Source organism: Cucurbita pepo, chromosome 13, assembly GCF_057944985.1.
Source record: "Cucurbita pepo subsp. pepo isolate OVF chromosome 13, ASM5794498v1, whole genome shotgun sequence".
NCBI classification, from domain to species: Eukaryota; Viridiplantae; Streptophyta; class Magnoliopsida; order Cucurbitales; family Cucurbitaceae; genus Cucurbita; species Cucurbita pepo.
Window position 1 is genome coordinate 10,661,422 of NC_141810.1, and position 26,089 is coordinate 10,687,510.

At 37.3% G+C, this 26,089-nt stretch overlaps 3 protein-coding genes across 5 annotated transcripts; all 3 read left to right on the forward strand.

Annotated features, from left to right (window-relative positions):
- Positions 1–3,370, forward strand: LOC111786324 (uncharacterized). Of its 2 annotated transcripts, XM_087116715.1 has the most exons (7): positions 6–58; positions 142–637; positions 1,509–1,626; positions 1,959–2,272; positions 2,353–2,484; positions 2,576–2,674; positions 2,765–3,370. In XM_087116715.1, the coding sequence occupies exons 2-7, from the start codon at positions 201–203 to the stop codon at positions 3,168–3,170; spliced, it is 1,506 nt and encodes a 501-aa protein (XP_086972841.1). In that variant the 5' UTR covers positions 6–58; positions 142–200; the 3' UTR covers positions 3,171–3,370. The 2 variants fall into 2 exon arrangements, with proteins under 2 accessions (XP_023522398.2, XP_086972841.1); XM_023666630.2 differs by having other exon boundaries at positions 1–637.
- Positions 3,371–3,739: 369 nt separating this feature from the next.
- LOC111786325 (ubiquitin-conjugating enzyme E2 variant 1B-like) lies at positions 3,740–8,889 on the forward strand. The gene is made up of 5 exons (XM_087116716.1): positions 3,740–3,900; positions 4,572–4,711; positions 5,856–5,981; positions 6,057–6,183; positions 8,693–8,889. The coding sequence occupies exons 1-5, from the start codon at positions 3,873–3,875 to the stop codon at positions 8,749–8,751; spliced, it is 480 nt and encodes a 159-aa protein (XP_086972842.1). The 5' UTR covers positions 3,740–3,872; the 3' UTR covers positions 8,752–8,889.
- A 15,033-nt stretch (positions 8,890–23,922) lies between these two features.
- On the forward strand, positions 23,923–25,784 carry LOC111809091 (plasmodesmata-located protein 6). 2 transcript variants are annotated; one of them, XM_087116703.1, is made up of 3 exons: positions 23,923–24,906; positions 25,415–25,537; positions 25,627–25,784. In XM_087116703.1, exons 1-3 carry the CDS (start codon positions 24,138–24,140, stop codon positions 25,635–25,637), a joined length of 903 nt encoding a protein of 300 aa, XP_086972829.1. In that variant the 5' UTR covers positions 23,923–24,137; the 3' UTR covers positions 25,638–25,784. The 2 variants fall into 2 exon arrangements, with proteins under 2 accessions (XP_086972829.1, XP_023551207.1); XM_023695439.2 differs by having other exon boundaries at positions 23,939–24,906; positions 25,412–25,537.
- The last annotated feature ends 305 nt before the right edge of the window (positions 25,785–26,089 follow it).

Consider the following 26,089-nt stretch of genomic DNA (forward strand, 5'->3'; position numbering starts at 1 on the left):
TTTATATATGGTTAGGCTTTTAAGTATCCAAACACTCGGAATTCCGGGGACAGATAAGGTATTCTCGTTACCAAGCACACCTCTTAAGTTCGCATCAAAAAATGGTTTGTGGAGCCTCTTCGCGTCTTCTTCCTTCTGCAGATTGACAGTTAAACCTAGAAGTTCCCGCCAAAAATCTAAAGGATCTTCGCAATTTCGAAATGGATAAAATCTTCCGGATAATGAATTTCAATAGTTCAACACATCAATTACTCAATTCCACGCTGAGAAGTCCTAAATATCTCACTCCGCTTCTGCTGTTTCATGGTTCCAACAAAAGTCTGGCCTCAGATTCGGAGCTGGAACTCGATTTTGACAAGCTCGAACATGGATCTTCAATACCCAGGTCTCCCAGGTCTCCCAGAAGCTGGATTTCTGAAAAACAGGTTGATCTCAGAGAGATTTCAAAAGCAAGGGAGTTGAATGTTCAGATAGACCCATGGCCGGAGTGGGTGAACTTCATGGAATGTTTGTCAAAGAAAGGGTACTTTGAAGGAGGCGGAGTACCATTTCTGAATGCTGAATTGGGTGCAAAAGATTTCAATCATATTCGGACTGCCTGTCTTGATTTTGCAAGGGATCGGTCTAACCTTATACGGTAATATGGGATTTTGGATAATGCACTCTACATGTTTGATAAAATGCCTGAGAGACCAACCACAATTATCAATTCATGTTTTTTTTCTAACAAATCTTGTTTTTGGGATCCAAATGTGCTTGCTAACTCCTTGGTTTTGAAGAGTGTAGTAAAACACAGAGGCTTATTGCTGAATTTGGGTGATCCAAACTGCCTATAGTCCCATTCGAGAATCCTGCATTTGTCACATTGGAGACTAAACCAAATTTTATTTGATGCTGTGATTTTCTTTACTGTTCTGTCATATTGTTGCACTTTTGTTCATAACAAATGCTAGATCCAAATCTCTTGACTTGCTAGGCTCTTCAGGCTCGAACATCAATTGCAATGATTCGATAAACGGCTTATTGGGATAGATGTAAATTACAATACCCCAGAACGGTATAAGAAGTTTTCTCCTCGTATGGCTTGAACAAATTCAAAGTTATGTATGGAATTCTAATTAATGTCAAATGAATTCATAGATTATGAAATCACTTAGCCTATGATTTAAATACGTTTTTGTGATTCTTTTGTTTATTTTTTATTCTCTTTGGGAAAGAAAAAACTCATTCTTATCCTCATAACTCAAGTTTGTGTAATATTAGTACTCAGGTACAACTTACCATTCAAAGAAAAACAAAAGTTCTTTCTCGGTATTCCCTTTATGAAAAATTAATCGCATCGGAGCGTTTCTGCGGTCAAATCCATTTTGAATTTGATAAAACGTGGCAAACAACCAACTAACTTGGGCTTGAGTACCAAGAAGGATAAGTTTCTATTATATTGTTCATCTATAGTTTTAGTTTACTTTTGTCAAATGTCTGAGAAAGTGCGGTATCTTTTCTTCCAGGTGCTTGTCCAGGAAAGAGTTACAGGTGATTGCAGGATGTGGATGCCCAAGCATAGATAGGAAAGTTGTGAACTCAGGGAAGCGTCTCAGAGCACATGTGGGCATTGATGAGGGAAATGTATGTATTGAATTTTCTACTATTCATGCCACTTGCAAATTTTGTTGGGTTAAATTTTAAATTTAGTCTATCCATAAACTTTAACCACACCAACTTAGCCAAAATTCATGTTTTGGACATGCCACATAAACATTCTGCTAAGAGATTGAAGACTAAAGTGATGCAATGCTTATCGTTGAGGGGATAAATTTAAAATTTTATTACTTATATTGGAACATGAACAAACTAGTCTTTGTTGTATTGATCAACCCAATTCATCTTTCTTCAAGCAAAACAGTTTTTAATGATTTCTAGACTTTCATCATCTTTAACATGAATAGGCTTCTTAGTAGGTCTGCAGTTCTTGCAACCTGCGGGGAGAATGTGAGAGGGCATATGCAAAGGCATGCGGAGACGGAGGAGGTCGGACCGTGGATGTCATGCGTGTTTTGTTATTTTACGGGCTTGATCACATCTCTGCTATGGTGGAGAACAGACGTTGTGTGAACAAGAAGGCTAATGACTCTGTTAGAAAGCTGTTGAAAGAAATTGTTGATTACAGTGCAGGAGAACGTGAATCTGATGTTCTAAAGTCTAATGAGGGGTTTTCAACAGAAAATCATGAGACAAATGCTTCAGCAACACAAGGCGACTGGCATTGTCCAAAGTAAACCCAACTAACTACATTCAAACTTTATATTTCTGAAATGTGCATAATGGATTTCCTTTCCATTCTTCATTTGGTAGATGCAACTTCTTCAACTTTTCTAGAAACGTCAAGTGCTTGCGTTGTGGTAGTATAGCTCTTGAGAGGCTTCGGAAGCGAAACGAGGATCAAGCCGATCTTCCATTGAAGAAGGGCGACTGGATTTGCGACAAGTAACGACTCTCCACGTGTCCTAAAGCTTTTGCAGTGCTTTTTTTGTGTATGTTTGCGGTTCTTTTTCTTATGGAGACAGCATTTCTGCAGATGTAATTTCTTGAACTTTGCTAAGAATTCAACATGTTTGCAATGCAAAGAGAAGCCGTTGAATCGACAGCTGAATCCGGGGGAGTGGGAATGCGAATCGTGAGCCTTCCTTCTTGCACTTTTAAACTAATTTTCTCATGTTCATGATCAATCTGTTTGAATGAAACTGAAGTTAGGTACTTTGTATAGGTGCAGCTATATTAATTTTAGGAAGAACACGCTATGCTTGAGGTGTGATCACCGACGGCCCAAAGCACTAAACACTAGAAACGTTTCTGCTGGACCTAAATTGTATTCTGGTAAAGTTGGAAATAATGCAAGTAGGAGGAAGAATGATGATGATTGTATGTGGAGATTTGGTGGAAGTGAGGGTGAAGAACACTGCAGATTTCCGGATTTTCCAAGTGCAGAAAGTGCAGAGAGAAGGAAAGTGGAGATGTTAGAGAGGAGAAGAAGCTTGGAAAATGCAATGGAGAAAGAAGAAGATGTGATCTTGAGATCTGACAGTATGGAAAGAAGAATTGAGTTTGTTGAATGTAGTGATGATGAAGATATCATGGAATGGTTTGAACACAAGCCAGAACAACGACGATGATAGGTTGGATGGATACTCATGGTCCAGAAGGGGTAGTTTTGTTTATGAACACACTGTAGTTTGTTCTTCTTCATGATCATCCTTCATACCTCTCTTTTTCTTCTGAAACTATGAATTACATGATCATTTCTGGACCATTTTTATTCAATACTTCTTCATTTAGTTTATCAATCAACTGGGAAGCCTGCCAATTCAAAACATTTGCATTTTGACTCTAATTTTGATGACCTCCCTTTGAACGTTTATCGAGAAATTCATTAATTTACGATCTTTCTCCACAACAAATTTTGGTTCAAATACTTAGTTGCACGTGATAAGAGGCCCGTGTTATATTAAATTATGAATTAAAATGATAATTACTGATAAGATTTAAAATTACTATTTTATTAAAAATATAATAAGTCAAAATCGAATTTAATTAAAAACTACAGGAGTCAGATGTGTGGCACCAGTCATCAACCAATTAATTAGATCAATGGAACGGACGTGATCTGCAGGTGCAGGAAAACTATCAAGGCCGCGAAGCACACGATTACTCTAATTTTTCGCTAAATTATTCAGAGTTTTTTCTAATTCTCTTCTTTCTCTCTCCTCTATCTTTTGTGACACGCTTTCTCTCTCTACAGTTGGGGTTTTATTTTTTTATTTTTTATTTTTTATTTTGTCTTTTGGGAACCCTAGCCCAGATACCCTGCTTCAAAAATGGGTGACGAGGCCGCGAAGGTTGTTGGTGAGTGTTTGGAGACCCAGTTTTTCCAATTCCACAATTCGACATTTCCTATTTTGTTAGCCTTTTTTTTTGTTCTTTTTGCTGTCAACAACGATTTTAAACTTCTTCAGGATATTGAAGTTTGTTCTAGTTGTGAATCAACTTTTGTTATCATTTTTTCTTATACTATAGAGTGGAAATTGCAATCTCTGGCGTTAATGTGTGGAAATTTCGTTAGTGAATTCATATTTTGTTTTATTTAGCTGACTTTGGAATGTTGTACTCGGGAGATGCTTGGATTTTTTTGTTTACTCCATATTGGAAGGTAGTGTGGTGATATGGATAGATGGTTCTATTCTCGTTTCTTTTTCTGCTTCGATCAGTTTGGGTCTGCAGGTTGGGCTCTACTAGCTGTTGGTTAAATTCTTGGCGTTTTACTTTTGGCTTTATGTTATGTTGTCTGGATTACCAGACTGTTTGAATGGAGAATCTGTTCGTTTGATTTCCATTCCTATCTTCATGTTAACGAACGTCGGGCTTCTGACTAAAAGATAAATGTAATGTTATTTCTTCAACAATCTGTAATTTATAGAAAAAAATGTGAAGAAACCCGCAAAAGATTGGGCCCGCCTAATGTAAGTTCATTTTTAGCACCATAAGCTCTAATTTGAACAATATTCTATTTTTTTCAGTTCCTCGAAACTTCAGATTACTGGAAGAACTTGAAAGAGGTGAAAAAGGAATCGGGGATGGAACTGTCAGTTATGGGATGGATGATGCTGATGATATCTGTATGGCTTCTTGGACGGGAACTATTATTGGTCCGCCTAATGTAAGTTCATTTTTCACGCTTTTGGTTCCTCTTCTTGTGGTGTCTCTGATGGTATTTGGTTCTGCTTTATAAATGTTGATATGGATAGTTACAGACAGCTATGGAAATATCAATTTCTGCACTGTATCAAGTGTAGGATTTCACATAAATGTTTACTAGAAAATTTGTTATCATCAGAATTTAGATAATTGAATTCGAATTGTAGATAACAATGTTTCACAACAATTTGCTTCTCGTGTCGACAAATTAGAAGCTTTTAGTTTAGGGGTGCACAGGTTTGGAACCCTATACAAACAAGAGGCTAGCGCGCGCAATGGCTTTCTCTGATAGGGATCGCTCACACTAGTTCGACCTATAGAAAAGATCATTTTGTCACAAATACAGGCCGGAATTCCACTCAACCTTGTCCACAGCAGACACTATTTTTGTAGTATGAAAACTTGGACACTTTGACTGGTATTACTTGGGAATACATTTGGAATTAATTTTGATGTAAAATATTTAAATTGTAGATGATATTGAGAGATTCTGGTTCTTCTTTCATTACTAGTTCCTCTTTTTTTTCTTTTTTTTTTCCCTTTTAATCTTCTCGTGTTTATTTTATCTCTCTTTGTTTTCTGATGTTCTCTTGGTACCTTTTGGTTTGGGCCTTATTTTTTGTATGCCGTTTTAATTAATTTGAGAAAAATAAGTCGTTCTCTTCGTTAAAAAGATGTCAATGTCAGACTACTAGGTACATCATTTGAGCATAAGCAACCAGTGTGATAATCTAGCTTATGTGCTTAGACTACAGAAGGACCGCAAATCAAGAAAAACCCTGTGCCATGTTTATCATCTTTAAATTTTTATATGATTATGAAGATTTGAGCATGCAGTTAGCGGACACTCCTGCCATTTTCATGCTAAAGGATTGAAATTCAGAGTTGAAGTATACAAGATCCTGATTTCCTGATTGTATTTAACTTGAAAATTCACAATGAAAGAAAACTGGTATTTCTGATAACCTCTCTCATGTTGATAAAAATGATGGCTTCAGCGTTGTAGTGTCATTGCATCAGTGGAAATTGATGTATTCTTCTTTATTGTTGTTGTTGGGAGGGGATGGAAGAAATTGTAAATTGAATGTTTTCTTCTTGCTTTTCAGACTGTTCATGAAGGGCGCATCCATCAACTCAAGCTATTCTGTGGGCAGGATTACCCTGATAATCCTCCGAACGTTAAATTTCAAACTCCGATTAATATGACCTGTGTCAATTCAGAAACCGGGGTGGTATGTTAGGATTTTGTGAAGCACTTTTGCCACAATGTGACTGAAACCAAATTGACAGCTCATGTGAATGTGTAGGTGGAACCAAGCCTTTTCCCATTGCTTGCTAACTGGCAAAGGGAGCATACAATGGAGGACATATTAATGCAATTGAAGAAAGAAATGACTTCTCCCCAGAACAGGAGACTAAGTCAGCCTTCTGAAGGTGAGTTTATTCACTTCCTGTTATGGAGAGCACATCCCTCTCGTTAGTACGTACAGCAGATTGAATATATTTGCATGCTTCTATTATGATAAACTATATATCTTATGAAGAAAAAAAGTATGTGAGCGTAGATGAGACATTATGGCCAGTCTAGGAGGTTACAACCAAGAAGGCTATCTGACTCTCCAGTTGTCCAATACAAAAAATATCTATATGAAAAAATGATTTGAGAAAGTACGCCAATTTGGTGCTAGAAATCTAGCTATATCCCAAAACATCTAGGTTCCTGCATTCTGTCCTCGAAGCTGTTTGATTTCTCCTACAAGATCACTTTCATGGCATTAGCTTTTTCGAAAGATTGGTTGGGGAAAACACCCTTGAGACTGCTTTCTTGAAGAGGCCTTTTCGATCGGAAAATGGAGAGCAGGATGAGCCATGTTCAGTGTAGACAGTGGGTCCTCTCTCCCTCGGTTTGCAGTTTACGCCTTTGAATGGGGAGTCTTTGGATCACATCTTTCTTCACTGGTTTTTTTTTTTTTTTTTTTTTTTTTTTGATCTAACGGTAGAGGGTGACACCAATTTAGACTGAATAAGTTACCAAAGTAGTTCCGCACTCTTTTGCTGAAGCTACAGTGAAGTAACAGGTGAGAAAGAGATTCCTCACTCCTTTTACAGAGGACACACATATTAGGGGAGATGTTAAGGTGGGGATTCTTCGCTCCTTTCTTCACTGCCCTTTGTTAATCTAGGTTGGTCTTTTCTGCTGGATATTTTTGTTTTAGCTTGCTGTCTGACCATGCAAATAGTTCTCTACAAGAGCTGTAGTTCTTTGGAATTATGCAGCTAGAGTGCTCCTTTGGTATATTTGGTTGGAAAAGAATCTTCATACTTTTGAAGAAAAGTCTTCTTCTTTTGAGTTTAAGAAATGTATAGATCATTGCTTCTTGGTGGTGTTGTAATCACAGGAAATTCCTTTGTAACTATAGTCTTTCTATGAATTATGAACAAAAGATTTCTTTAGGTTTTTTGTGGGTGGGGATTCCTGTTGGCAGTCTTCTTTCCTTTTTTTTTTTTTTTTTTTTTTTTTTTTTCACATTTCAATAAACATATGTTTCTTTAAAAGAAAAAATAAAAGAAGAAGAAAAGAAACCACAACCAGTCTTGGTTCATCTTAGAGCTTGTGGAAATATAAAAGAGATTTTGGGTTCTAATGGAACCCTTCAAATATCACAGAGGTTGGTGGTATTCACATAAGATCAATCGAGGTATGTGTGAGTAGTAGGTCCGGACACTCATGAGTTGAATATCGAAAGTGTTACGTGGGCATGTTCAGTGATAAACACAAATCAATGGTCCAATGACTGATGAGGGAGGAGAGCATGATGAATTTAAAGCAAAGGCCTTAATCGTGCAAATGACTGTTTAGATTAGAGGATATTTAGTTTTTGTGGTACTGCCGTATGAGGATGATGCGTCAGTGCCATCCATCTGGTGGGTTCATGAGATGTCTTCCATTGGTTCAATATCTTTTTAAGCATAAAGAACTTTTACAAATTTATCAACAAAGATGTCCTTGACAGAGCTCCGTCTTGTTAATGGTGACATGATGTGGTCGAATATGAGAGAAACAGTCCCAGTGGGATATTGTTGGACTTCTCGTTACTTTTGAGTGAGTGGCTGGCGTGAGCTAGTTAACTAAACATGTCTCTCTTTTTGACCATGTCCTTCTTGAGTAACTTGAAGATGATTCTCCTCAAGGTTTTTAAAATGCGTATGCTAGGGAGAGGTTTCCACACCCTTATAAAGAATGCTTCGTTCTCCTCCCCAACCGATGTGGGATCTTACAATCCACCCTCTTTTGGGGTCCAGTGCCCTTGCTAGCACTCGTTCCCTTCTCCAATCGATGTGGGACTCCCTAATTCACCTCCCTTCGGAGTCCAACGTCTTTGTTGGTACACCGCCTCGTGTCCACCCCCTTCCGGGCTCAGCCTCCTCGCTGGCACATTGCCCGGTGTTTGGCTTTGATACTATTTGTAACGGCTCAAGCCCACCACTAGCAGATATTGTTCTCTTTGGGCTTTCCTTTCCAGGATTCCTCTCAAGGTTTTTAAAATGCCTTTGCTAGGGAGAGACTTCTACACCCTTATAAAGAATAACCCGTTCTGCTCTCCAACTGATGTGAGATCTCACACTCATCGAGCATGTCAAAGAAAATATTGCTTTATAGAGCCATGCCTTCATTTCTTCCTCAAAGCCCTCCTCTTTTCCTTTTCCAATTTTGATCTATCATCACTGCAAATGCAAATTGGGGGAAAAGGAAAATCCATCTCCCTTGCTGAAGGTCCAAGCTATTACTACCAAGAAAAGGCAGCCCCTCGCTCCCTCACTGATCAATGGTTGCCTTTCCTGGGTAGCTAGATGCATGTCTTGTGATTTGTTTGATTTGGTAGTAACTTTGGTGTCAGCTTTTCAGTCATGAATTTAAGTTTGAAGAATATGCTTGTTGCAGGTAATGAGGATGGACGAATAGAGCAAAAGGGGCTAGTGTTGAAATGTTGCATTCTATAAGGTAAAAGGCCAAATATGATAATGTAAATAAACACAGACATTTGATGTTACTATTTAAGCAACATGCTTATGTCTACACGCGCATATGAATGAAGCTGAGTTGTGCTCCATTAAGTGACATGTTTGTCAGGATCTCAATTTTCTTGTTTGCTATTTGCATAGCCTTCCCTTCCCTTCCCTTTTGAACAGCTTACTGATGAGATGGTTTCCTTTCGGCTGTTCTTAGAGATCAGCAAAAGAGATCAAAGTGAAAAAGACAAATGCAAGTTATGTTAATAGAAATCAATCAAAATCTTTGTAGATTCTGTTCCCCACTAACCCCCTTCCATTCTGCATCCTCTCAACTTTTTATGAACTAAATTCACAACTTTCTAGCTTTTGTCCATCAGTTCCATTATTATCTTCAGATTGTGGATATATATATATATATATCTCTCATTTAACAATTATCCAACCCATTTGGAAAATTGATATCGACCTTATAGTATCTGGTCTTATGGTTTTAATTGAGGTCAGTTTAGATTGAATGTATGAAATCAAAGATGGAGATTTAAGAGTGTTCGTGAGTTGGGTTGGGTTGGAAAAATCTTTTGGATTAATCCGAAATTTTGGTTTGGTTGGATTAGTGGGCCAAGCTACCCGAATAGAATTTACCATCTAACCCAACTAAATTATTTATTTATTTATTGTTGGATGGTCAGCTTGTTTGGTTTTTTAAATTATTTAAGAAATTCTAATTATTCACGGTATATTACATTAATAATTAAAGTATTATAAAGTTCAAATATTAAGTCTTTACAAGTGAAAATACATCACTAACATTGGTTATAAACGATTAGTGTTTTTAATCTTTTTAAAAGTAAGGTAAGGATAAATTTATGAAAAAATGAAAATTTTAGCTCAGATGGATTGGATTATCAGGTCATGTGAACATTAGATATGTGTATTTTGAATTTTTACGTATTAGAGATATTGATTCAATTAAAATAATTATTTTTGAAAGTTTAGTCTCTTTCAAATTTTTTTTTTTTTTTTTTTTTTTTGGGTGAGAAAAAGTAGAGGTGGGTTTAGACAATGTTGGATAAGCACGTCACATGGGGGCTATACATATATTTGGGCATCCCCATGTTTAGTTCATTGCTGCCCACAAATTTATTACATTCATTTTTAAGACAAATATCTTATTATACGTTTTTGGCCTTTCATCTTAATAAAACCCTCATCACTTTCCAATCAAAATCTTATAACTAACCACCCATTATTGATAAGTCTTATCTTAGTTTTAGCACATCGAATTTGATCGTTTTTTCTTACGAATTTGGTTGATGCAGACGTAGTTATGATTATTCCATTCGTATGAAATAGAGCGTATCTCGAATGGCTAATTATTTGGTATATATATATAGTTAAGAAAATTAAAGTGAATATAAAGATTGTGGAAAGCAAATGATTAAATTGGTTTGGTGGGAGATTTTGGTGAAAAAGAGATGATTTTGAATATATAATAAAAAAAATAGAGATTAAAAAAATAGTAAATGGAACATAATAGAGGTGCAGATGGACATGGTTGTCCCAAGCATCTCAACCAAAATAACAATCCTTCATCTCTCTCTCTCTCTCTCTTTCATTTTTCAACCTTTTCTCTTTCTATATTTAATTATCTCAAATAAACAAATTCAATTATTCTTCTGTTTATAAACAAATATGCAACATAATCAAACTACTTTAACTTTAATCAAATGTGCAATAAATAAATAAAAAGTGATCTAAAATATATTGACAATCAACTCGTGCCCCATTGCACCACGTGTCGCACCTATAGCCAGGAATCACTTTGGCTTGGCTCAGTAAAAAGGATATTTTGCCTAATATTTACTGTTTTAACCATTCCGAAGTTGAAATTGACTTTATTTAAGACAATTAAGGTAGTATAAGGTTCAATTTCTCAATTTAAGTTAAATTTAGTTAAGGAATTTGAGTTACCAACGAAATGAGATGAACGTTCTAATAGGAAACGACAACCGGTGATACTTGGTGTAATTTCAAAGAATGAAAAGAGAATATACTCGAATTTAGGGAAATGTCGGCTAAGGCCACCTAAGTAGGTGACCGTACTATCAGTTGGATTATATTTATATGTTGTATGATGACACGAGCCCGTGGCTTCGCATGCGTCATATGTTTGTGTGTTTAATTGATTATCATCAACCAAAATTTGTAACCATACAAAAATAAATGAAACTTGATTTTTCTTTAATGTGAATTGAAACATCTTATAATAATTTGAATAACATTTTCTTTACATCTTTCTTAAAGTCTTACATAATTGATGTATTTGTTCATATCAATAAAATAGAACTACAAAATGTTTAATCTCTTCTTAAAAATCCATTAATCGAGAATATCAATATTTCACACGATTACCATAACAATTCAATCTTAATCCTAAGTTATGAATTCCTACGTGAGCTTGTCTTTTAACTTGCAAGAACCGAACAACTTTTGTTGTTGATCCAATTTGCATGTTATTTTGGAAATTTAACCAAAATATAATTTGACAAGATGAAATTCACTTTTTTACACCGAGGGTAACTGAAAAAGTAGTTTCCATTTTGAGACTTAAACAATAATAAAAACATATATATTTTATTTTATTTTATTTTGATAGATATAGATAGTAAGCCTTTTATTAGTCTAAATGGGCTAGAGGGAGAAAATTGTCCTTTTCACCAACCTACCGACCTACATATTTATTTTTTTAAAAAAATAAATATTACTGTTGTATTTTATCACTCTATAGTCACATATATTAAATGCTTTATTATTATCTTCTTTATTTTTACTTTTCACCGTTACCTAATTTGACGGTCAAAAGGGTGGTGCATTTAATTTCTACGGACTTTTTTCCATGCTTCAAAATATATATTTAATTCAAAGTGGGGTTATAAAAATTCCATTGTTTTTACTTTTATACTTTTCAATTTTTATTATTATTGTTTTTTTCCCCATATCATATTTATTATTTTGTTAAATGATCTCATTTATTTGATTTACCAAAATATGTATTTTAAATTGCTATATCTATATATGATTTTGCAAATATTTTAATTATAAAATTTTAGATAAGTATATTCAAATTATATTAATAATTAAAATTTTCATAAAATTCAACGTCCTATTATAACTTTTTTTTTTTAAAAAGTAAGGTAGAATTAGATTGTAACTTTATTTTTGAGTTGGTTGGGTTGACTCAACCAAAAAAATGTCAACCTACAAACTTATCTAAATTATCGATCTTCTAAAAAGTCAACTCAATCCAACTAAAATGGATGAAAAAAAAAATATAACCCAATCCAATTTATATAGTTGAGATGGAATAGTCCAAATTATTTGGATGCCAATAATAGGGTTAATTCTAGGACCAAACATGTTTGTGTTCTTTATATGCTGAGGTGGCTAACCACTTTTAAACCTAAACTTGACCTTTTTGCCCCCAAATAATGTTTAAATTATTATTAAACAACCTAAATACACAAGGTTCTTAGGAGTTATAAATAAGGGTTTAATAATGAGTACAACCAGAAGTTTCAAAACTTTATAGCAGATTATTAAGTACTGGTTTAGTTCAAGAAAATTGTTAATTTAATAAGCGTACACATAAGTTGTTGGTATCATCATTGTCTTTTTATTTCAAAATGTTGATAACATAGCTGCATGTATGCATACGTACATTTCTTTATTCATTATTTATATTTAATATACTTCCTAAAATAATGGATGCCTTTTAATGAAATGTAAAGCTTACATTATATTAAACTCAAAGTCGGTGACGCATGTCAATGCAACTATTTTAGTACAACTTTTATGAACATTGGGATATGAACCTTCACCCATATTTTAACACTTGAGTTAAAGGAGGGGCATGAGAATTAACCACATTTGAATGAGATCTATTCTTAATATAGGAGGATCGAAAAAAGTTTAAAAGAATTTGAAGTTATTATCTATACCAATAATGTTGTGAGGATTAAAAAAAAAAAAAAAATTGTAGATGCCAAAATTCTTGCATCTTCAACCTACCCACGAGGCCACACTTCCTCAACCCTCCTCAACACTTCCAAGGACTCCATACCCCTGCTATCTCGAGAGAAAACAAATCACAAAGAAGAAGAATACCCACGAAACCTTCCCTCGGATTGAATCTCCTGCAAGACCTAATTTTTGGAAAGCTTAATAATATCGATGGATCTATGTGTATAGGTAATTACAAGGCTTTGTAACGTTGTGGGGTGAAGGAAACGACAAACCGAAGGTCACAGGAGACAAAGGACGACGAAAAGAATCTTCAGAAGACGATTCGGGAGGAGAGAGAAAGTTGAAGAAAATTGCAAGCGAGTCGAGTGAAGAAGACAACCAATTTGGGTCGACTTCGGGTTGAATTTGGGTTACCCAGTACAAGAGCCAACCCACGATCAACAAGAGCAACCATGGACAACACGTCCTAGACAAGCAAGACCAGGATATCTGTCATGCGGCCATTGACAACACGCCTTGGACATGCATGACCGTGAATCCTCCCCCACTCAATTGGTTGACATCCCTGTCAACCGACTCAAACGAGCAAGACTAGGACATTTGTCATGCGGCCATAAGCAACATGTTTTGGACAAGCATAATCGTGACATCCTCCCCCACTCAATTGGTTGACGTCTCTGTCAACCGACTGAGTTACAACTTTGTGTTGTAGATTGAGATTGACGTTTAGGTCTCTTCAATGTGTTTCCAGTTGATTTTAGTGTTGCGGAGTCTCGTCAATTCTGTAAGGAGCTGTTGAAAACTGCTTCTTGGTTTGTTGGCTCTTGGTGTCTCCTCCGTCAAAGTTTCTCCAACATCTTTTGCTTTGGGATTCTTCTTCTTTATGAGAGGTTATATCACCTTTCTGTGCTTGAAGTCTTTTACTTCGGAAGAGTAGCATTTCATGTTACTGACGTGGACAACAGGGCTAGTCCACATCCATGGGAGCAAATGGATCCTATACGATGCCTTTTCGATCTTGTGAATAACTTCGACTGGTTCATAGTATTTTCTCACCAGTCTTCGACTCTTGTTGTTTTGATCTTGGAGTTAATCTAACCTCAACTTGATCAGAACTCTCCCTCCTTCTTGAAACTGTCGTGGTTGACACTTTCGATCGACCCTTCTCTTTCTCTGTCTTGATGGTACTTCTAAGTGACCATGTGTTGTTTCTGAGGTTTGTCTCTGTCTCCCTCCCTCAGCGGCATTGTTGGCTTGGTGTCTCTCTCTAACCTTTGGGTGATCATTAACAATGGTATTTGAGGGCCTGATGGACCACACTATTAGCAAGTCATTTGGTTGCTCGTAGAAATTAGCTCGGGTTCAGATGTATGACATTCGTTCGTGGCAGGTGATTCTGCTCCTGATATGACATTAACCTTGCTATTTATCTTCCTAGCTGGAGATAAATACTTTGTCCAACTTCCTTGTCTCATGTCGCGATGTTTGTGAGTTGACCACGAGACTTTTGTTGAGGTTGGCTCGCTCAAGCTTCCCTCTTTCGATACGGTAATGGCAGCTAGTGTAAGTTCATCATGGCTTAGATCCTGCCTCAACAGTAATGCTGACATCTTTTTCACCCTTCCTGGCTAGCAAGTGTTTGCTTGGATAATCGTCGGGTTTGACTCTGTTATTACTAAACTTTTTGTTAGGGGCATGGGGATGACTTTGTGTTCTTGTAGGAAGTCCATGTTGAAATAAACTTAAATGTCAAATGTAGTTAATATGTTAGGAAAGTAAATTTGAAAAAGAAAGCCAAAAGAAAAGGCCGAGAGACCCTATTATTAGTAATAGAAAATGTATAAAATACCTGATCCCTTTCCTGTAAAGTCAGAGCAAGAAGAGCAGAGAGCAAGAGAAAATAAAAGCAAAGAAATACAGAGTAATAGAAAAAGGTTTTTTCAGTATTCTTTGTTTCCTTGTCTCTCCCCTCTCGACATCTCTTTCACAAGTATGCGAGTAGTACTTTCACAAAACGGTATCAGAGCGTTCGATTGTTAGTGAGTGTGAGATTACTTCACAAATTCGTGAGTGTTATTTTAACAAATTGGTATTAGAGCTGATGACGAATATGATGAGTCAAATGCTGCTACCGCAATTACCGAAGACAAACTACGAGAATTGGAGCATCCAAATGAAAGCTCTTCTCGGTTTTCAAGACGCATGAGAGGCGGTCGAAGAAGGTTTCAAAGAACCAAAGGATACCACGGGTTATACGACATCATAAAACAAGGCGTTAAAAGAATTACGATAAAAAAGGATTAGGCGGCATTATATATGCTGTTCTGGGCCGTTGACGAGTCGGGCTTTGAGAAGATTGCCAGAGCAACTACTTCAAAAGAAGCATGGGACACTTTAGAAAAAGTGTTCAAAGGAACCGACTGAGTCAAGCAAGTGCGTCTCCAAACTCTTCGTGGTGAGTTGGAGAGCATGAAGATGAAGGAGTTAGAAAATTTATCTGACTACATTACGCGCATACAGACTGTGGTAAATCAACTCAACCAAAATGGAGAAATGTTACTCGAGACGGGGGTTGTGGAGAAGAGATTGAGGTCATTAACCAACAACTTCGAGAATGTTGTCTTTGCGATAGAAGAGTCAAAGAACCTAGCGACGTTCACAGTCGATGAGCTCGCCGATTCACTCGAGGCACATGAGCAACGTAAGAAGAAGAAGGAGGAGACACTCGATCAAGCACTTCAAACCAAGGCATCAATAAAAGATGAAAAGGTACTCTACTCTCAAAATATTCAAGGTCGAGGTCGTGGAAGTCGAGGAAATGGTCGAGGTGGTCAAGGCAGCAGTTATGAAGAACATTATAAGGAGAAGAGATAGTCAAGCCAAGCAAATTGGCATGGAAGATGGCGCAATCAAGGATATTATTCCAACATCCAGTGCTATATAAATGTAAAAAAATATAGTCACTATGTGAATAATTGTAACTCCGACAAATGTTACAATTGTGGTAAAATGGGACATGTTGCAAAAGATTGTCGAGCCAGAAAACAGGTGGAAGGAGCAACCAACCTTGCCTTGGAAGACGTAACAAATGAAGGTGTTCTCTTGATGGCTCAAGATGAAGACAACATCAACAATGACACTCTGTGGTATCTTGACTCAGGGGCAAGCAACCATATATGCAGTCATGAGTACCTATTCAAAGAGATGCAAAAGATTGAAGATGGTCATGTGTCATTTGGAGAGATGTGTCAAAGGTGGAGGTCATAGGCCGAGGTACGATACTTTCTTGCAAAAGGATGGTGTAATGGGGTCAATCCAAGATGTTTATTATGTACCAGACCTCAAGACCAACATACTGAGTATGGGGCAACTCACAGAGAAAGGTTACTCGATATTCTTAAAGGACCACCTGCTACACCTGAAGGATAAGCAAGGACGTTTGGTTGCTTGAGTCGAGATAGGAAGAAATCGGATGTACAAACTGAACTTATGAAGCATATGAGAAAAGTGTTTGTGAGTCGACGTAGAAGACAAAACATCACTGTGGCATCTCCGCTTTGGTCACCTACATCATGGCGGCCTAAAGGAGTTAGCGAAGAAGAATATGGTGCATGGGCTACCAAACATGGACTTTGAAGGAAAATTTTGTGAAGAATGCGTGCTCAGCAAACATGCGAGAACCTCAATTCAAAAGAAGGCTAAATTTTGGGCTAAACAACCTCTCGAGTTGATCCATACAGATATATGTGGACCAATTACCCCTGAGTCTTTTAGCGGAAAGAGGTATTTCATTTCCTTTATCGATGACTACTCACGGAAAACTTGGGCTTACTTTCTGAAAGAAAAATCCGAGGCATTCGAGGTGTTTAAAAGGTTCAAAGTGATGGTAGAGAAGGCAACTGATAGACACATCAAAGTTGTACGATTTGATAGAGGTGGCAAGTATACTTCGACGACTTTCATAGAGTATTGTAAGGAGCAAGGCATAAGGCAATTTCTAACTGCACTGTACACCTCTTAACAAAATGGTGTGGCCGAGAAAAAGAACCGGACCATTCTCGACATGGTTCGATCAATTCTCAAGAGCAAAAGGATGCCAAAGGAATTTTGGGTAGAAGCCGTGCAATGCGCCATTTACGTACAAAATCGATGTCCACATGCAAAGTTAGATGATCAAACACCACAAGAGGCTTGGAGCGGACAAAAGCCTACAATCTCTCATCTCAAAGTGTTTGGTAGTGTGGCTTATGCTCACGTACCAGATCAACGAAGTACGAAGCTCGAAAACAAAAGCATAAGATATATTTTTATTGTTGATGAGAAGACAAAAGGATACAGACTACTTGACCCGATAAGCAAGATGGTGATAGTGAGTCGTGATGTGCGAGTAAATGAAGCAAGCGAATGGGACTGGAACAATTCGATGGAAGTTAATATCGAAGTTGGAGAATCATTAGTTGTTGCACCAACAAGTGCACCAACAGACTCAAAAATTTTCGATGATGAAGACGAACCACGACAACCCAAAATGCGAAGTTTGCAAGACTTGTATAATTTAATAAATGAGGTACACCTTGTATGTCTTTTGGCAGATGCTGAAAATATCAGCTTTGAAGAGGTGATGCGAGACAAGAAGTGGCGAACTGCCATGGATGAGGAGATTAAAGCGATTCATCGCAACAATACATGTGAGGTGACAGAATTACCGGAAGGAAGTCAGTCCATGAGTGTGAAGTGGGAATTCAAGAAAAAGATGAATGCTCAAGGCAAGATAGAGCGGTACAAGGCGCGACTTGTTGCAAAGGGATACAAGCAAAAGGCGGGAATCGAATATGACAAAGTGTGTGCTCTTGTCGCAAGAATGAAGACAATCCGACTGCTCATTTCTCAAGCGGCTCAATTCAAATGGCCAATTTTTCAAATGGATGTAAAGTCAGAATTCTTGAATGGTGTGCTTGAAGAAGAAGTCTACCTCAAACAACCACCCGGGTACATAAAAATTGGAGAATAGAAGAAGGTACTAAAATTGAAGAAGGCGCTTTATGGGTTGAAGCAAGCACCACGAGCATGGAATACTCATATCGATACATACTTCAAGGAGAACGAGTACAAGCAATGTCCCCACGAGCATGCACTTTACACAAAGAAGAGTGCAGGTAATGTGATACTTGTCGCTCTTTATGTCGATGACCTCATCTTTTCAGGCAACAATGATGAAATGATAGAAGAGTTCAAAAGTACAATGACACGAGAATTTGAGATGACAGACTTGGGCTTGTTGAAGTTTTTCCTTGGTTTGGAGGTTAAACAAGGAGAGACGGGTATTTTTATATCACAGAAGAAATATGAAAAGGGGATTTTGAAGAAGTAAAAGATGAAAAATTGCAACCTGGTATCAACACCAATGGAACTAGGTGCAAAACTCTCAAAGTACGATGAAGGAGAATGAGTAGATGCAAATAGGTACCAGAGCCTGGTAAGAAGCCTTCGCTATCTTACATGTATAAGGCCAGATCTTTCATTAAGTGTCGGCATAATAAATCGGTTCATGGAGGAGCCAATTTATTCACATTGGAAGACGTTAAAGCGAGTCCTACGGTACATCCAAGGAACGGTGTCACTTGGGTTATTCTACTCAAAAATAGAAGATTACAACTTAGTTGGTTACCCTGACAGTGATTGGTGGGGAGACATAGATGATCGGAAAAGTACATGGGGTTATGTATTCTTCATGGGCAACACAACATTTACTTGACTTTTAAAGAAACTACCGATCGTGACACTCTCAACGTGTGAAGCTGAGTACGTGGCAGCATCTTGGTGTGTGTGTGCCACGCGATATGACTTTGGAGCTAAAGTAATGAGGTGCAACCGTGATTCAAGTTGACAACAAATCAGCAATTGAGTTGGCAAAGAACCCAGTGAACCATGAAAGAAGCAAACACATTAACGTTCGATTTCACTTTATCCGAGATCATGTGAAGGAAGGGAGCGTGGAATTGCTACATGTGGCAAGTCAGGATCAAGTTGCAGATATCTTTACAAAACCGCTACCGAAAGTACTTTTTGACAAATACAAGAAAATGATTGGCATGACAGATGGTAGGAGCATTTAAGTTTATGGGAGAGTTTTGTTAAAATAAACTTAAAATGCAAAATGCAGTTAATATGTTAGGAAAGTAAATTTGAAAAGCTAGCTGAAAGAAAAGACCCAGAGTTCATGGTGGCAGGGGTTATGAGAGTTTCTCTCACCCTATTATTAGTAATAGAAAAGGTATAAATACCTAATTCTGAGAGCAAAAAGAGCAGAGAGCAAGAGAAAGAAAAGCAAAGAAACACAAAGTAATAGAAAAAGGTTTTTTCATTATTCTTTGTCTCCTTGTCTCTCCCCTCTCGACATCTCCTTCACAAGTACACGAGTAATACTTTCATAAAGCAGTATCGGAGTGTTCGATTGTTAGTGAGTGTAAGATAACTTCACAAATTCATGAGTGTTATTTTAACTTTCCATCCCTAACACGATGTCAAAGTCATCATCTTGACTATCACAAAGTCGGTTCGTCCCATCCAAGTCCCCAGTTTGATGGGAGTTCTCTTCGCAACTCCTAACACGGGTAAGGCTGCTGACTTGACGGCCTTCATCTTTTCTACATCCCGATGCCAAAGGATATTCAAATGTTTTGCTTCGGTCTCCGTCATGAAGTTGTGGGTGGCTCCAGAGTCGACGATAGTGTTTCTGGCTGCTTTATGCTTTACCCAAATCTCGACATACATAAGACCACATTCCACTGGCTTTTCTATCTCTTTCACTCTCTTTTGAAGAGCGGACAAGTACTTTAGCACCCCAACACGGGGATATCCAACAGTCCTATCTAACGGTGTTTCTGTTTCTGCTGTGTCGTACTCAACTTTTGAATTAGCTCGAAGTTTTGCTTGGAAGGCACATAATGCTGCCTTCCGTGGGCATTTAGATACTTGGTGAGCCCCCTTACATATGAAGCAAGAAGGGGTGTCATGGCTTTGACTCTAACTAATCTGTTTGTATGATCTTTGCCAAGGAGCCCTACCTCACTGTTGGGAGGATTCGTATTCCTCCTTCTCGTCTTCAGAGCTATCACTATCCTCACCTCTAGGGGAGTTTGGTCGATAATTCTCATTTTTACCACTTGTGAATGCTCAATTTTGCCCCATCTTTGAGGTTTCATCGCTATCAAGATCAAACAATCGTTCGGCAACAACATAGGCTGTGGAAAGGGATTGAACTCTTTATTCGTAGAGTTTAGTTTTCACCCACAGCTTCGGCCCCATAATAAAATTGAAGATCTTGTCTGTCTCGGACATATCACGAATATCTAACATAAGCCTAGAAAACTGCCTAACATAGTCTCAAATATTGCCCGTATGCCTCAGCTCTCTTAGTTATCTCCTGGCTATTATCTCGACATTTCCTAGGAGAAACTGAGAGCGAAGTTCTTGTTTCAAGTTATCCCAAGTGTTCATAGTACATCGACCATCTTGAATGTCCATGTACTTGGACCTCCACCATAACTTTGCGTCATCGGCTAGGTGCATTGTCGCCAACGTTACCTTCACTTCCTCTGCCACGGTATTTGTGGCTCGGAAGTATTGTTCAAGGTCGAAGATAAAAGTTCTCTAGAGCCTTGGTATCTCGAACCCCACAGAAGGGTTTGGGCTCTGGAACCTTTATCTTGTTAAATCGTGCTACACCCCCAGTTGGGGTTTGGTCCCCCACCGCAATCATAGTGAGGTTTAGTTTGGTGTTTAGATCCGCCACTTCGGCCCTGACTATTCTAAGGAATTCTCTAAAGTCTTCAGACAATTCTGAGACAATCTGGACGATTGCCAGTTGAGCATTGTCTAAGCCCTCGACGCGTTCCTCCGTTCGAGCAATAGAGCCCGTCGAACAATTCCCTCGTTCGAAGATACTAGCTCTTGTGGCCTTGTCTTTTAAGGCCTCAACCCTAATCATTAATTCAAGGATAGACATTGTTTTAAGGTGGCGTGCCATCTCGTTGAACCTGTCGGCTTTAGCGGACATCTCATTCATGCAAGATTCCAAAAGCCTCATTCCATCAGGAATTTAACAAATGCAGAGTAACTGTTCTTCGATTTTAGCTAATCGATCAACCTGAGACTTGCCCAGTTGTTTCTTGGCGGGCATGTCTGCGTAATACTTTCCAAGGAGCCGAACCTGGCTCTGAAACCACTTGTCACAATCGCACTTTGATGGCAACGAACTTGCGATTGTGTAGCACTCACTTCCCAGCAACAAGTGAGTTAAGCCTATTCGTTCTTGCGTTGCCTACAGCGAAGCGACGTATGCTCGAGCCTTTGGCCTCGGTTCAAGAAGAAAGTTTTAGAAAATGGGGGCAGAGAGATTTCGAAAGAGAGTTTTGAAAGCAAGATTTGAGAAATTGGAAATAGTGTTATATGGGAATGTAAGCAAAAGGCAACAACAACGGCTTCCTGCTTATAACTATCGGGTAGGAAGAAGTTGACAACTAGTCATATTCCCTTATAATACATTTTAGGGCATTTTAACCCTTGCAGGTGTAGACACGATTTTGGGGAACGGTCATACACCCTCATACTGACCCAATATGGAATGGTAAAGACTTATCTAAGATGAAAGCATGTAAAAGCGTTTGAAACGGGCATGCAACTATGGACAACACATCCTGGACAAGCAAGACTGGGATATCTGTCATGCTGCCATTGACAACACGCCTTGGACATGCATGACCGTGACACTGCGCACACGTCTTCTCCCCATATCGACATGTGTCGTACGCCAACTCCTTCGGCTTAGTTGACTCAATGCGGCTCGGCTCGGCTCAACACGACTTCTCAGCTCAAAACTTGGTCATTCGGCTTGGTATAGACATTTTGATACCAATTTTTGAATTCGACCTTAAGGCGATTAAGGTCAATATAAGGTCCATTTTCTCAATTTAAGTTAAATTGAGCTAAGAAATTAGTATTACTAACGAAACGAGCTGGACTTCTAATAGGAAATAACTCCTAACGATACTTGGAACAACTTCGAGGGACATTATACAAATATATTCGAGTTTAGGGAGAGCGTCGGCTAAGACCAACCAAGTAAGTGACCTTACTATTGGTATGGTTAGGAATTGATGTTTGTATGATGACACGTGCCCGTGGTTCTGCACGTGTTATATGTTTGACATATGACTACGATATATTTATGAAATGATATGATTATGATATGTTTATGAAACGATATGATTAGGATATGTTTATGAAATGATATGATTAGGATATGTTTATGAAATGATATGATTAGGATATGTTTATGGAACGATATAACTATGATATGTTTATGAAATGATATGACTATGATATGTTTATGAAATGATATGACTATGATATGTTTATGAAACTATATGACTATGATATGTTTATGAAAGGATATCACTATGATATATTTATGAAACGATATGCCTATGATATGTTTATGAAATGATATGACTATGATATGTATATGAAATGATATGACTATGATATGTTCATGAAAGGATATGACTATGATATATATATGAAACGATATGACTATGATATGTTTATGAAACAATATGGCTATGATATGTTTATGAAACGATATAACTATGATATGTTTATGAAATGATATGACTATGATATGTTTATGAAATGATATGACTATGATATGTTTATGAACCGATATGATTATGATATGTTTATGAAACTATATGACTATGATATGTTTATGAAACGATATGACTATGATATGTTTATGAAACGATATGACTATGATATGTATATGAAACGATATGACTATGATACGTTCATGAAAGGATATGACTATGATATATATATGAAACGATATGACTATGACATGTTTATGAAACAATATGACTATGATATGTTTATGAAACGATATGACTATGATATGTTTATGAAACGATATGACTATAATATGTTTATGAAAGGATATGACTATAATATGTTTATGAAACTATATGACTATAATATGTTTACGAAAGGATATGACTATGATATATTTATGAAATGATATGACTATCATATGTTTATGAAAGGATATAACTATGATATGTATATGAAATGATATGACTATAATATGTTCATGAAACAATATGAAAGGACAAGTCCACAATAGGTCCATGCTACGATGTGACTATGAGATGATATATGAATGTTATGGCACGTGTTGTGATGTGATGTATTGATGATATGATAAATGTTATTGGCGATATAGTATATGATGTTACATGATATATTGGTGGGTATGATATGACATGATATGACACGATACATGATATGAATGATATAAGATAAGATGTGTCGATATGATACACAACCCCGATTAATGCATGGAAAGCTATGATGAAAATGATATGATATAAAGGAAAATGGAAACTGTTGTCTTACATGGTAATGAATAAAAATTTTAGGACCTCATGCATCATTGTGTGTTCATGCATCGAGTAAATACCCATCTTTTATGATGGTACGAACGACAACTCAAATTAGGTTGTGGGACTTCTGCTTGGGGGGACTTATTTTCGGCCAAATGCTACGCGTGATTTACTCGAGGTGTAGCCCACACGCAGGATAATGGAAATGGGTGTGGACGTGGATATAGGAAAAAACTCTAAGGTCGAGTATGTTTTTCTTGGAACAACTTTATGTTAGGTTATCTCTTTCAAATTTTCCTATGATACATATGAATGAAGGACAAAACATGCTAGAAAGAATCATGCTAGTATGTAAGGATAGTGGTCATATAAAAATATCCAATACCAAATCCTGGTCAGAGGACTTCCTTTCCTATCGATGTTACATGATATCATACAACTTAAAATTTATGGACATTATTATAAAAAAAAAAAAAAAAAAAAAAAAGAAAGAAAAAAAAGTGTCATTATCTCCCTCGTCACTATCATGACAATGATAAAAAGGAGGTAGGGAAGTAATTATGAGAGAGCCATACAAATTATAATCTCATCTCATCCCTCTCTCTCTCTCTCTCTCATCCATTATTCATATATCTTTAGGTTTTGCTTTATGAAGCTTAGGAAAACTGTCACCCCTTTTGCCTCTGTCCCCATCTTTCAAAAGGATTCTCGAACTTGGAAAATCATCATATATACACTATTTTTTTCCCCTTTTTAATTTTCTTTTTCGCTTTCTACGTAAACTTTATAATATAATATTTATAATAATAAACTTCAATTTATATTATATATTTGCAATTCCCAATCTCCTTCCCACCCTCCTCTTCTCCCCCTATACTCTCTGCAAAATCCCTCCCCTTTTGCTCTCTCGACATGTCGGAAACTAGAACGCGCCTTCCCTTCTCTTCATTTCTGACATTTCTGTACGGCGCCGTCGCAATTCTGACACCTCCCTCATCCTCCACTTCCTTCGACACCTACGTCTTCGGCGGCTGCACCATCCAGAAATACATTCCCAATTCACCCTTCCATGCCAATCTTAACTTACTCCTCGGCCGTCTTGTCGGCTCCGCCACTTCCGCCGCCTACGCCAACTTCACTGTTGTCGGCTCCACCTCACAGGACACCATCTACGGCCTCTACCAATGTCGGGGCGACCTCAATTCAGGCGACTGCTCCAAGTGCGTTGCTGGGTCGGTTAGCCGGCTTGGGACCATCTGTAGCGATGCGTGCGGGGGAGCGTTGCAGCTGGAGGGGTGTTTTGTCAAGTACGACAATAAGAGCTTCTTTGGGGTGGAGGACAAGACGGTTGTGGTTAAGAAATGTGGACCGTCGATTGGGTCTGACTTGGACGCGTTGACTGGGGTTGATGCTGCGCTGGCGTATTTGGTTAGTGATGGTGGAACCTATAGGACAGGTGGAGGTGGGGATGTACGGAGTGTGGCTCAGTGCGTTGGGGATTTGAGTGTGAGCGACTGCCAAGATTGCATCTCTGACGCTATCAAACTGCTCAAATCGGGGTGTGGGAATTCTGCTTGGGGCGATTTGTTTTTGGCTAAATGCTACGCGCGATTTACTCGAGGTGCAGCCCACGCGCAGGACGATGGAAATGGGTATGGACGTGGATATGGAAATGGACATAGTAAGTCACCTTTTCTTTTAATATGATTTTTTTTTTTTAATTCTTTTTTTTTTTATTATTATTGTCCTGAATAACAAAAAGGAATTTGTGAGCTAAAAAAATTATTTTTTTGAAAAAGAAATTGTGAGCTCTCATATCAACAGTAGACGGAAACGAAACATTATTTATAAATCTTTTATTAATAAATACGTTTTAGAAACTTTGAGGGGAAGCATGAAAAAAATAAAAAAACAATATCTACTCACGATGATAAATTTGAACGGTTACATAAATAATAATTAAATGGGTACTATTTATTTTTAAAAAAAATTAGGACCAAATTACACTCCAAAGACTTTTTAGTAATTCTTTGGTAGAAAATGGCAATAAGACAAAGATAACTTATCTTTTGAGTCAATAGACTTGGAACATTCAAAATGCCAAAACCCTATTAGTCTTTCACTTCGACGGTATTTTAAAATTCTAGAAATGATTTTTGCATTAAAAAATAATTATATATTGGCAGAAGACTCAAACGACAACGAGAACGAGGTCAACAAGACATTGGCAATAATTATTGGACTCATTGCAGCAGTTGCCTTGCTCACCCTTTTCATCACTTACCTCAACAAAAAATGTGAAAATCGGAAAGGTAATGTTGAATTTTCATTTGATTTCGAGAATTTTATGATTTGTTTCTTTTGTTTTTTTCTTACAAAATTTTATTTTTGGATAATGCAGGTGGTAAGTAATTAAGTAATACTATGGGTGGTAAAATATGTAGTTGAAGATTTTTGTTAATCTCAAAGAATAAATATGTTGTATTATTAATGGTGTATATATATAAGTTAGGTGTTCAACAATTGTTACAAAAATGTGGATTTTTATGAGGCTGAAAAAGCATATGCTAAATTATTTGTAAGCCTGAAGCTGAAGCTGTGTTTTTATTTTCCAAGTTTATCAAACATAGAACATAGAGTTGGTTAATTAATAAAATAATAATAATAATAATAATAATAATAATAATAATAATAATAATAATAATAATAATAATAATAATAATAATAATAATAATAATAATAGAGCAAGGTGTGTTTTGGTCAATTCATGACCAAAAAGTGGCTCTTCAAAAGGGGCATTGAAAAAGATACCTATTCTACTAACTAACCCAATTTTGCCACAACTTAATGCCTATCCACCTCAA